Here is a 13,683-nt window from a genome sequence, read left to right as displayed (position 1 = left end):
ATACCTGCCAACCCTAAAACCTCACAAATAGGGACAAATCGGCAGAAAAAATCTAAAAATAGGGACATTCCTGAATTTCCTATACATTACTACAGTCATATTTTTGCAAAAATAGGGATACGCTCTATTTATGCTTTTTGTTTCAGTAAAAATAGGGAGTCCCTATTAAATAGGGACAGTTGGCAAGTATGCTAGTATTGGTTCAGTGGTTCTTAAAGGAGTATTTCGTGATCCAAGCATCCTCTTTTTATGACATATTTCAGTAGATATCCACGAAAAAAGCTTATTCCAAAAATTTCAGTTGATTCCGATTTTGCGTTTTCGAGTTATGCATGATTGTGCGTATTACACTGCTCCATAGACAATGTGTTGTAATTTCGTTCTGGTATACCAGAACGTAATTCAAATTTCATGATATTTTTGCTAAACAAATTAATCTGCAAGAAATATTTGGTACATAAGTATTATGTAGCCAGATGTTTCCAGTGGTATAAAAATCTCAACTTTTTTTTGAGAAAAGTGGCGGATGAGGCTGTGGATCACGAAATGCCCTTTTAAGATAGCTCTTGCTATTTTGAGAAAATAATCTCAAACCTTGAACTTTTTATGTTGAAGCCTATGGCCAGCATACCGAGCATTAGGATTTTCTATCTATGAGAGCACTTTTCCATTTCCACAAAACAGCAAAGGTCACTTCTCACCATGGTTGAAACTACTCACAAACTTGGAGCTAACTATACTCCAATTTATTTATCTTGAAAGCAAAATATGTAAGTACTTATAGTAGCCCATTTTCTTATTACTGAAGGAGAAAACTGACATGTGATCTGATCCGAAAGACCAAAGTTTTGAAAAATCCAAGTTATCCTCACCATTAATTTGCATAGTAACTAAGCATACTATTGCTACCTGACACCCTTACACTTCAGGCTTTCTTATAGTCCATAATATGACACGATCTGGTCCATGGGGGCCAAAGGAGGCATTTTTGAAAATTGAGTTACTTTAATTATTACATTACACATACAATATGCTATCATTTACTGAAAACACCAAAGGTCTAGCATACTTTGTTCTAAAGTTATGAAGTTTTTAGATGTCTATTTTCTTATGTATTTTATTGTTTTTTACTCCATATTTTTACCTTTATCTCAGTTTTAAATTTGCCGCCTTTGGCCCCCATGGACCAGATCGTGTCACTTATACCTTACTTGAGTCAGTTAAGTAAAATCAAATTTTGAGATTTTCTCAAAAACTGTTCAATTTGGCAGGAATCTGTTATGTGAGTTGGAATCTTCGCATCATTTCCTTTCTGAAAATGTATACTTTTATATACTTCTCATCATTACATTTAGAGGTACAATAAAAAACAATATCTAAATTACTGACTCGAGGAAGGTACGCAGATTATATATTAACTATGGCACTTTTTCAAGAATCCTTTACAGGTTGAAGGTGAAATTTGTTTGTTAACCCCATGAGAACTACCTGCCTATTGGTCAAAAAGGAGTTTTCATTATCAATTGGACCAATCAGCAACATTGTTACAATAATTTCACCACACAAAAAAATTGGGGTGAATTATTTGCAAAACTCCATTCTGATTGGTGATTAAAATGAAGATATCATGTAATTGACCAATCAGAGGCAATGTTAGATCTGCAGGTAGTGCTCAGGGGGTTACATGTAAGTATACAAATACTGACATATGTGATGTACTTAAGTAAAATTAGTCTGAAGTCGGATATATTGATTTTCAGATATAGCCAAACAAAGACAATAATTTCTTTTGTTGCATATTGTTTTTGGAAACACTTCAACTGTTCATATCTTTGGAACTAAATGTTCAATTTCAATGGGGTTTTCTTCAAAATGTAGCTTTGCAAATGCTTTAAAAAATCATGTAAAAAACTGAAAATTGATTATGCCCGACTTCAGACTGATTTTGCTTGATCATGCTACATTATATCCAATTGCAACATAAACCAGTTTCACTGGGTGCACACTATACTGTCCCACTGTGAGGGAACAATCTTAACATTGTCATATAGAGCCACAAAAATGGAGAGCCATCATGGGAGTCCCACTACAAGTACAAGAGTCATCATAAGCTTAAAGCATAATTAGTTATTTAGACAAATCCAATTTCACACATTCCTACACCTCAATGCCAGCCAAAGTTGGGTCCCCGTCGGCTCCATCTCACCTAAAATGTGAAATGATGCGGCCTTGGAGGGTATTTTAAACTGCATTCTATCACCCATGTTACACGTAGACAAAAGAATGATGACAGTTTACAACACAAAAGAATCTAACATCGATTTTTAAGCGGCTTTAATCCACCCAACTGGGCAGTTACAACACCAGTTTGGTGCTGCGGGGACCCAATAATGGCCGACCAAATCCTGACCATGACTTGGCTCGTTGGATTCGTCTATATAAAGCAACTTTAAATTTGTGAGGTAACTGGGATAATACTGTTTTCATTAAAGAGTTAAATTCATTAAAATGTTAAATACAAATAATACAAATTAAAAAACAATGGGAGACAGTCCACATTTGAAAACCTGTCCCATTGTTATGTTACATATAAGTGCATGTTATATGTGAACATGCCATCAATTTGTCATACATCATTAATTCCTAACAAAATGAAACTATATTAGAATGCTTTCCCAGCAAGTGTACATAATTATACTTTCACAGTAATTGTGTGCGGGGTGTGTGGGGGGTGTGTGTGTGTGGGGGGGGGGGGGGCACGTGCAGAGTTTGTGTGCAGCTAGTTGCAATGTGCATTATATTGGCAAAGTTAGTTTACTATGTAGACTTTAACGAAAAAAAACCCAGGTATTACACTATAGTCCATTTAGCTTCAGAGAAAGAGTGAAATCAGTGCCTGACAAAGAACTAGCATCACTCTGTCCAGGAAGGGCAAATGGACTATAGATATGAAATACTACTATTCATAACTATATTGATAAAAAAATAACGTATAATATTAATAAAGGTAGCTGCACTGAACTCTTCAAATACAGATACAGTATTTCGTCAAATAAACGTTACATTTTACCAGGGGGGGGGGGCGTTTATTCAAGGTCAATTTTAGAACAATAATTCCCATTAAAATCATTAGGTAAACTTAAATCTCATGCTAAAATGAGAACTATGAACTAGAAACACTGACTTCTGGTTCACTTCCGGGTTTCCAATCCAGATTTTCGCCAAAAAGTGATGCTATTATCGACCATGTGGGCAACTTGGTAAGCTTACTACACAAGATAGCATGGAAATATCTGCATTTTTGAAACATCTTGGTTGAAAAAAGGGGTGTTTATTTGAGGGGGGGCGACTATTTGACGAAATACGGTAATCTACATTGATACATTTTGTCAATATCTAGCAATCATTCTCATTTCAGATGCAACTCTATACCAATGCATTATACAGCAGCATGGAGTTGGGAAGGAAATAAATACATTCCATGTTCAAGTCTGACAACATTGTCTGCCAGGTTGTTCCAAAACCATGACATTGTCGGTAACATTATTGCAAATTTACTGTCAGCTTTTTCACACACAAAACAAATAAATTAAATAGAGCTCTGTTAGTCCTCCAAATAAAAAGATTGAATCAAATGGTACTGGGTGTGGGAAATATAACATAATATATTGTCACATATGGGAGACCAAAAGAGAGTTTCTTCAAGTTTTAAAAACTAACCAGACATCTACAACCTTTGTATGGTGGGTTCAAAGAGTTGCCATGGCCTTATTTGTATATCTGATCTACTTTAAAAATCCAAACACTTTCTCAACAGCTTTGACAACAATAATATCCAGCAGTATTTTATAAGAACCATTAACTGAGGTACAACACTGGCTATATACATGTACAGTTTTATCTTTGCATAATTGGTTGTGTACTACATCCTTCCCAATTTAAGACCATACCACTTGCAAACAGATCTAGATACTTTATCACACAAATTAAAAAACAATCTTTACAGTGATTTTTATGTTTTGTAACACACCATTAAATGGGTAATGCGAGGTTGACACAAACACATACTTTAGAGACTGTTATTGTCTCTTTTTAAACAGGAAAAAATGTAGCATGATGAAGATTCAGGTACGCCAATATACTGTACAAAGGAATATTTTAATTGTAGTGGCGTTTGCAAAGGAGGGGAGGGGGCTTGGGCAAAATCTTCTACAGGGGTAGTGTGGATTTTAAGTGGAATAGCTCAATAGCACAGACATACACAGCAACATAGACTTGATGAAGTATAAATTAACTTTTTAAATATGTGAAATGAGACACATGTAGCAGCCGACAAGTGCATCGTTTTGATATGGATGTACACACAAAACCTCAAAACACCTAAAAGAGATTGCCAGAGAGTTTCTGTGCAAAACATTTCATCTAACTGATCCACCAAATGATCAACTGTCATAAACAGGTCAAACAATTTTGCACTGTAAGCGTAAATTAATATCCACAGCCAGGGCGTTGAAGCTTTTGTCAGAGAAGAACGGCACTTGTTTACATTTTGAGAGCGTGCAGAGCGTAAACACGGAAGTGGGATACTGATTGACTGAATCAATCGACTGACAATCATAGCAACAAACCAATAATTTCTGATTGGCTGATTGTGCATGAAATCGTTGGTCGGCGCAGATCGGCGCCCTTAGAGTGAACACAAAGCTCCACATATTTTGCTCTGAGCAAGGGAGTCCCGTTCTTCTCTGAAACCTAGTGTAGCTAGCCACTCGTCCATGCACCCATCATTTTGGACAGGCAGTTTGCTCCTGAGACAAGCAAAATTAGGGTCTGTAAATTAAATTCTACAAAATAATGCTGAATAAGTTCTGTTATGAAGTGTTAACTCAACTACCAGACGAGTGAATCAAGGCTATAGCAAATAGCTATTTGAAATGACTGACCCCCCCAGAATAGCCAGAGGTCTGGTTTATGTTTTCAGGGTCAAAATTTGGATATGTAGTTTTGATGAAAATGACGGGCACTTGTCAAATCCTAGCTAAGACCCTGTCCACAGCATTGACTGCTTGCACACATGTGTTTCCTATGGTTTCCGAATTCAACAGTTTACTTGCATGATAATAAAAGTACGCCCATAATGTGCTTTTACCCCACATTCATTTTGAATGTAAGATTTGCCAAATTGATTTCATATTTCAGACCTGAAGCTGACCTTCAGTGAATAGCTGAAAATGCTATAAAAAGAGCTGAAAAACAGTGTCAAATGAGATAAAATAGCTCAAATTGGGCTGAAAATAAAATAATCGCATAAATTTGAGCAACAAAAAAAAAAGCTGAAATTCGGTAAAAGCTGACAAGTTTCAGGTCTAATATTTGCCATTTGTTTATTTCAGTGCTATATTATATGCTTGTTCCAAAAATGCAAAAAACTGAATTTTGATGAATTTTTCAGTGTTCTGGTCTTGCAATCCACTGATAATCCCTTTAATACATAACCTAACACTTCCATGTGACCAGATCAGGTCCAATCAGGCTAAAGTCGGCAATAATAAAACTGAGATATAGGCAAATAGTGAGGGGGCGGGGGGAAACCAATAAAAAATATAAGAAAATGGACATAAGGTTCATAAATTTGCAACCAAGTATTCAAGAGACCTGGCAATTCAACACCAGTAATTGTAGGTACTGAGCAAGTCAGTAATGGTAGTTACTCAATTTCTGACTTTGGCCTGAGTGGATCAGATTGGGTCACATACTAGTATTACACATGGCCTGTCTCCTCTTAAGATGAGTTGCCGTAACGTTGTCTATATAGACGATTGAGCTGCTCCAAGAATATAAAGGTCAAGACAGTATGTGGGCCGAGACGGACGTAGTAGGGTGTGAAGCCTTTCCAGAGTGAGAAAAATCCTTCTTTCCTGACAGTTTGCGACAGAACATCCTGAAAGTGAAAAAGATTAATAATAAATGAGCAAGATAATTTAGGGACAAGCAAGGGGGTGGATGAATTTAGTGGGGTTGATTCAGGCCCGTACACAGGATTTCAGTTGGGGCTGGTGCTGATTTTGAAAAAGTGGATCTTTTTCCATGGGAGGGGGCCATTTTGTGAAAAGTGGACAAAATTTGGTATTTTTTGTCCAAAAAAAGCGTAAAAACCTGATCGCACTTCGCACGGGCCTGGGTTTTATGCGATCAGTCGGCAGCATTGCGTAAGGCTTATGCAAAAGCCTATAATGAATATAACATAAAGAAACTGTCCATTTTGCAAAAGCATTGTCCACGCAGTATGCATCTCCACTAGAGTATTTACAAAATCCAATTTTTGATAAAATAATTTGATGGCTATGGAGTGCTTGAATCACGTAATGAAAAAGTAGACCACCTTACACGTGTCTTACGCTACATTGCACGGATTGTATTTGAAGCAGATCACAGGCTTGCGCGACACTTGTGTTAAGCCATTTGTATTGGAATGAGATGGCGGTCTTGGGTGATTATCTTGGGTAATGGAAGTTATTATATTTATTTATTATTTTGGAAACCGGTATTTTCTCTAAGCCTCCGCTAGCTTGATATGTCTATTTAGGGTCACCCCTAACCTCACCCTACCTCATCTCAATCCTACTGCAATTTTTCCTCAATCAAGTTTGCAAATTGCAATTGACTGTATCCTTTTCTTATAGTATACCCCTGTACTCTTGGCTGTAAAAACATATTAATGAAATCTAGGACATCTTCCATCTGAAGTGCGACTGTACACACATAGAGGCTGCTCAACCAAGTACATTATGACATGAAACATTCAGCATTAAAGTTTCAAGTTTTATCACCTTTCTCATGAACCATGGTTAAATTAAAATTCATAGTTTCAGCTTCACATACATAATCTTAATTTTCTGATAAGAAATAATATGCAAAATTGTTGTTTCTAGCAGCCATATGCACACACTTCAATGCCATGTGCGAGTCACTCTTTATACAGCAGGCATCCATCCAATATATTTAACTGCTGCTGCACTGTTGCCGCTCATATATACAGGCATGAAAACTGGTCTTAGAAAAAAATAACACCGAAAACCATGTTTTTTTACCATTTTCTGTGAATTTAACTCAGAAATAGGCTGAGAAATACTGAAAGCAATAACAAAAACGCTGAAATCAGCTATACGGACGGACTATAACAACTTCTCTACAAATGCTACTCTACAAAAACTTGTCTGCAACTGCTTCTCAACAAATGGGCTGTTCCATCTGATATCTGTCACCCCTGTGGAAGATTGTAGAAACATCTTCCACAGAGGGAATATGTTTTTGAAATGGAACTGACTCGGGTTCATTATTTTGTACCTCATACTCCCTCTGTACATGGTTTTACATATATCTTCCACTACTGGAGTGAGTATTTTAAATGGAAGTTACCCAATTGTCTATTCTATTTGAAGCTCATACTCGCTCTGTGGAAGACTACAGCTAAATCTCCCACAGGGGGAGTGTGGATTTCAAACAGAATAGCCTAATAAAGCTTACGCAAAGTGACCATCACCTTGGTTCATTATCTAAAACAAGTTTATACTAAAATAAAAGTTGGCAATAAAAATCTAGTTTGCATCTAACATCTGGTGTCAATCAAACTAACCACAGCCAGTGATTGGTGTAGTAGCACATAAATGATGGCTAATTTTTTTTGTCACTACATAACTAAAATAACTGAAACAAAAAGCCTCTACAAAAAGCCTAGCACATCTATAGGGCTAAACACTACGGCAGCTTTCACATACTTACGTGTGCGGGTTTCACAACAAACTAAGCAAACCTGTCTCTGAGTTTGATTGACATTTGATATCAAGCGCTAACTAATTTCTTTATTTCAGACCTTTAAGGGATGGGGTATGAACATTTGGACAGTATTTATTGTGGGACCAGCTCCAACAAAACCAGGAACAAGTCGCCAGACATGTTTTTGTGTTATAGCCCTTTAAAGATGACATTTCCATAAAAAAGTTAAATTTTGGAATTCTTAATTTTATGATATTTGACTGTGGGACTAAGTGGACTTTCAAATCCTTGAAAGTACTTATTAAAAAGAGGTTTATTTAATCAATAAATAACAGTTGAACTATGGTAATCCCTATTCAATCCTGTGTAAGGCAGGAAACTAATTGGCCCATTACTCAGAATAGCAATTTGGCAAAAATATCACGGTATAATTTACAAAATTATCCAATCTTTAAAAGTATTGGTGGCTTGGTGCTATTTATATAATTCTGGTATCAATTTAAAGCTTATTGTCCAGTGCTTACATTTTTATTCAAATCATGAAATGTCAAAAATATGCCTTGTTCCTGGTTTTGTCAGAGTGGGTCACATAATTATGTGGTACACATTTTAGACACACATATGCCATGCTTAAGCTTACTGGTACACCATGAAAAATAAATTGTCTTCACCTTCATGCATTATAGCACACAATGGGGGCATGGGAAATAAAAGAAGTTTTCACAGCATCATCATCATTGTTACTGTCATCATCACTACTACCACTGTCATTTTAAACATCATCATCCTCAAGATGACATCATCATCATTGTCATCACCATCACTTTATTACCAGTAACTTTAACCCCATGAGAACTACTTGCTGATTGGTCAAAAAGAAGTATTCATTACCAATTGAACCAATCAGCAACATTGTTAGAATAATTTCACCACGCAACAAAATGGGGGTGAATTATTTGCAAAGCTCCATTCTGATTGGTGATTTAAATGAAGGTATCGCGTAATTGACCAATCAGAGGCAATGTTTGATCAACAGGTAGTGCTCAGGGGGTTAAACATCATTATCACAAATCTACTGCATAGCTGATAGCTTACTTGCATGCTTGCACACATCATACTTTACAGAGAGAGCTTTTTTCAGAGGGTGGGGGGGGGGGGGAGCAAAGTGGGTCAGCTCAGCCTATCAAATGCATTCTAGGCTTTTGGAATAGTAAAGGAATATACAGTCAATTTGCCAGCAAAATGTGTTTTAATTTTGAAATCCTTAAATGTAGACCAAACCTTGCAGCTTTAACACATACGATTTCTAGTTCAATGCAAGGAGAGAGTTCACCAATATAAAAAAAATTACCCCCCCCCCCTAAAAAAAATGGGATAAACTGCACATAGTAGCAGGGTCAGGTTTTAAACAAATTTTTCACAAGTTACATATTTTATTAAAATATTGATAAGTTTGACAACTGAGTGCCAGAAGTGGGTAAGTACAATAGCTGCCCTGTGAACATTTGGCAATTCACACAGTACTTTGTATTCATCTACATATGGCAGCTTCACATGGTAGCTATTGAATTACCCATTTCTGGAGCTGAGCAATCAAGTTGGTCTTTTCTTTTGGGTGCCAACAATAAATAACTGTATATCACTTTAGCTATAAAGGCAGTACATGTGACGCAATCACACTTTCTAGCAAAATAAAAACATCTTTTCACTAAACAGCAGAGAAACAAACACTCCAATAAATAGGTTACCTCTCACACTGTATACACCAAGACCAAAATCTTATTTGCCTAAATAGAATTTATTCAGTTGCTCTAGGATGATAAATGTGATGACCGTGTGTGGGCCAAGACGGACGTAGTACGGTGTGAAGCCCTTCCACAGTGCAAACAAGCCTTCCTTTCGTACAACTTTTGCCAGTACGTCCTGTTATGTTACGTGCCAAGTTCAAATGAAGAAAGATATGAACAAAGTTTATTATAAGTGCATAAAACATGTAAAATGTCACTATTTTTTTCTCTCATAAAATCCATGCTAAGTTGCTAACCTATAACATATCATACAAAACCATACAACAAACTTAAAAACTTACATACTAACAACTTTAAACTACCCATAAACAATTTATTTTACTCTTTTTCCTGCCTGCAATTGCCCATGTATATTAGAGAATATGTACACACTTTGCCCAACTATGATGTTAGAGTGTTCATTGTTTACTTTTTCTTTCTTGTTTCTAACATCTCCTTGCCAGAGCGTCAAAAGTCATATAGACTCACAGAATTAGAGAAGGAGAACCGGGACTCCCTATAGACCACTTGACATGTGACGTCATTGCCCGACAGTATGCGCACGCATTATGGCACTTTCCATTGTTCTTTGCCCTGCAGTGTGCGTGCGCATCGTAGTTTGCTCAGGGCATGTGTATTTTAAATCTCCCACCACATTTCATATAGTACAAGAAAGCCATCGAACAGTGAAACGGTTCGTTCGAGCATATCGAAAGACCAATCCCTCGCCTTTGTTGATAAACATTGATGTCAAGTGGTCTATACCGCCACGCATAATCGCGCCCGTCAGCTATGGGGAGAAAATTGGGGTATTCGGTCCTTGCCGACGGTGTGCGGAGACGAACGAAAATAATTCTGCGTCTCATCTGATGCGTCTTGGTAATCACATCTTGGAAATGGGTGCAGGTCGCATCCAGTGCGTCTCTCAAATGCGCACATCATCTATGTCGCGCTTGCATGACAACCACACCATGAATACTAGCCTACTTTTCTTCCTTCTTAACCAAACAACTGTTATTTCAACACAAATGTGACCAAATCAAGCAAAATGAGGACAAATGATGTGACAAGTCCATTTTTGTATTTCTGCATCATCATCAACAACCTTTAATCAGCTTTAATTTGATGTAAATAGCAGTGGCGTAGCCAGTGGGGGGGGGGGGGGCAGGAGGGCCGGTGTCCTCCCCCCCTTCATGTAAGGCCGTCGGTAGACGGAAGGCGTTTGCGAGAAAAAATTGGGTCAACAATAGACTATTTTTTACCCAGGGTGACCGGAAAAAGGGAGAATTGTAAAAAAAATTATGAAAAATTACATAAAAATTTTGTGTTTTTATGTTGCTACCGCCAATTATTTTTTTTTTTTTTTTTTTTGCTCTTCACTTTTTCAAACCATGCAAAAAAATTGGGTCAACAAATCACAACTTCCGTCGGCTAAAAATATTTCCGTCAGTACATTTTACAAGTTGTGCCCCACTCGGTTCCAAAATCCTGGCTACGCCACTGGTAAATAGCATCATAAGAAAGCAAATTTATAGTTGAAAACACTGGGTAACTATAAGCAATGAAGAACACAAGGATTTGAATGATAATTCAGTTCAGAACTGAGAGGCAGCTTTGCCAAAATTCTTCAAGTACGCTCTAGTGGAAAGATTAAGTTAGCTTGAAATTCCCCTGGACAAGGAACTTACTGCTAATTGTCTTGTTGTAACCCGTACAAAACTTGGGGAGCTGATCCTGGTTTCGAAGGTTATTTGTGGAATGTCTAGGGTGTGCGCTCTTGAAGCAGCAAAGCTCTTGAAGCAGCAAAGTCCCTGAATTGTTGTTAAATGGTTTATGGAATGATGTGGGCCATAGTGGTCAGCGACAAGCTGTAAAGTGTGCTGAGGCTTGTGAATCAACGTCTAGGCATTGTGTCTGTGCATAGTGCACTATAAATTACTGCGCTTTTTTTTTGGAACTAATTTTGCTTAATTTGAGTCACATATTTAACTTACTGCTTATGGCTTTACATATTCAGTTTCTTTGCCCACTTATTGGTAAAGAAAAAAAGTTTTTTACATTAAATTAATTACAAAGACACAATGGATAGTCAATATACTTGATTTGTAAAAAAATATCTTTGCTTTTGAGGTCATTGCAGGAAATTGGGAAGGGATTGTTTTGGGCTGAGGTAATTTTCCGAGGGAGCAAGAGCTTCCATGGAAAATACAGAGGCCCAACACAAAGTTATTATTGTCATTCGCTACTGCCATTTAACAAATTTGTTCGGCATGAAAATAACACAATTTTTTACTTAAAAGACTATTGAAAATATACCTTCTGTTCACTCTTTTAAAGGGCATTTTTACGCGATCAACAAATAGTGGGCTTTCTCGATATGCAAACATAGGAGCAATTATGCAGTTTGCGGTCAATTGTGAAATATTAATTACCTCTATTTGTGTTATTACAAATAATAAAATATGAATGGATCGCACCCATCGTGTACATTCATGAGGTAATGTATAAAGATCACAAGTTTGATTCCCAGTTAAAGAAAATCTATAGATAAAATGGTTATATACTCACAATAGCACCTTTGTATTCTGGTTTCCCATCAATAACCCTCATATTTTGGATTCTGCAAAAAAAAATGATGATAAGTAATACAGGAATGTAAGTATCTGGGAAAACCCTGAAAAAGCCCGTGAATTTGGGTTAAAAAGCCCCAAAATGGGCTGATAATAAATAAAAGTGCGGAAATTTGGACACAAAAAAATCCTGAATTCAGGATTAATCCTACAAACTTACATCCCTGGTAATATATTAAACATCAACTCATAGCAGGATATTTTTTGTCATATTTTTACTTTCACACATATTAAAGAACATTTAATATAAACACCAGCAACTATAGTCCTGACCCGTATGGTTTAATGTGTAAGCGTATGAAAATGTCAAGAAAACAAACCACCAAACTGCTGAAAATTGTAAACATGAAGAATTAAAAAATTAATATCATTTCAATGAAAAAAAGGGGAAAAGTGTGTAAAATATGGCAAAAATGCTCGAAAACTGGCTAAAAAGAAATAAAACACAGAAATTTGGGCAACAAAAAAGAGGAATTCCTGTGAGAAAAAAAAGGAAAATTCTCATGACTGTAAGATATCCAGCTATTTCCTGGTTGAGCACTTTTTTATTCTACAATCCTGGAAAAAAAAATAGTTGGGACACTGACAATTGAAATATGTGCCCTATCAAATTGGATCATCATCAGTCGGCTGCGGAGCAGGCGACTACAAGCTTTCTCCAACTAATGCGATCTTGGGCAAGCGAAACAATTTTGTTCGGCTGCAGCATCCCTTCAGTATCTCCCAGGAGGTGCTGGACATACTGTAAGTACAGTGTGCTGCGCGGCAGTCCGGTTTCCTCTTCCCATGTGGTGGAATATAAAGCACATATTCTTTCACAGGCTCGCCATCTTCAAGATGCAGTATATGGCGGAGAAATTTGAGTTGATGAATCTTGACTCTGGCAACCAGTGGAGTGGTGTTGGTCAGGTTGTAGATGGTTTCATTTGGAATCCGATCCACACACTTGATGTTTAACATGACTCTGTAGCAAGATGTTGCAAATGCATTGATCTTGTTTTCCATGTCCTTGGTAATTACCCATGGCACCCGTACAGAAAGACAGTAACACACGTTGTCTGAAACAGCTTGATTTTTGTTTCGATTGGCAGGGATGGGCTTCTCCAAAGGCGTTCCAGTTTCCAGAAAGCTGTCCAGGCTAGTGCTTTTCTTCTTTTAGGTCTCCAACACTAGAGCCCATCTTGGAACCCAAATACTTGAAGTTTGTGACATTGTTGATGGTACTACCATAGACTTCAAGTGCTGGTTGGGCGTTACAGTTTGCAGTCATATATTCTGTCTTAGGTGCACTGATGACAAGGCCTAGATCTGCTGCTGCAGGTGCAGTCCTAGTAAGCTGTGACTGTGCCCGGTCTATGGAAGATTCCAGCAGGGCAATATCATCAGCAAAATGCAGGTCATTCAGCATCTTGGCATAGGCAAGTGAAACATTCATTCAATGTATGTTAAGCACAGTCTCCCCCCTCCAGTATCTCACCCTTCCCCATCTT

The 13,683-nt window shown here is 37.3% G+C and overlaps 1 protein-coding gene across 2 annotated transcripts in view; it reads right to left on the bottom strand.

Annotated features, from left to right (window-relative positions):
* Window positions 1–4,924: 4,924 nt before the first annotated feature.
* LOC140160758 (mitochondrial 2-oxoglutarate/malate carrier protein-like) overlaps window positions 4,925–13,683 on the bottom strand; it is a 34,451-nt gene continuing 25,692 nt past the window's right edge. Inside the window, exons 9-11 of one of the 2 annotated variants that reach the window (XM_072184058.1) lie at window positions 12,132–12,183; window positions 9,525–9,699; window positions 5,805–5,941 (exon numbers count right to left, since the gene is read on the bottom strand). In XM_072184058.1, the coding sequence (XP_072040159.1) occupies window positions 9,556–9,699; window positions 12,132–12,183 (196 nt within the window). In that variant the 3' untranslated portion in view covers window positions 5,805–5,941; window positions 9,525–9,555. Of the gene's footprint in view, window positions 5,942–9,524; window positions 9,700–12,131; window positions 12,184–13,683 lie in introns of both variants that reach the window. The other variant, XM_072184057.1, reaches the window with a different exon arrangement.

The sequence above is a fragment of the Amphiura filiformis genome, chromosome 9 (genome assembly GCF_039555335.1).
Source record: "Amphiura filiformis chromosome 9, Afil_fr2py, whole genome shotgun sequence".
Lineage (NCBI taxonomy): Eukaryota > Metazoa > Echinodermata > Ophiuroidea > Amphilepidida > Amphiuridae > Amphiura > Amphiura filiformis.
Note: the sequence above shows the minus strand (reverse complement) of the source record. Positions and strands in the feature narration are given on the sequence as shown.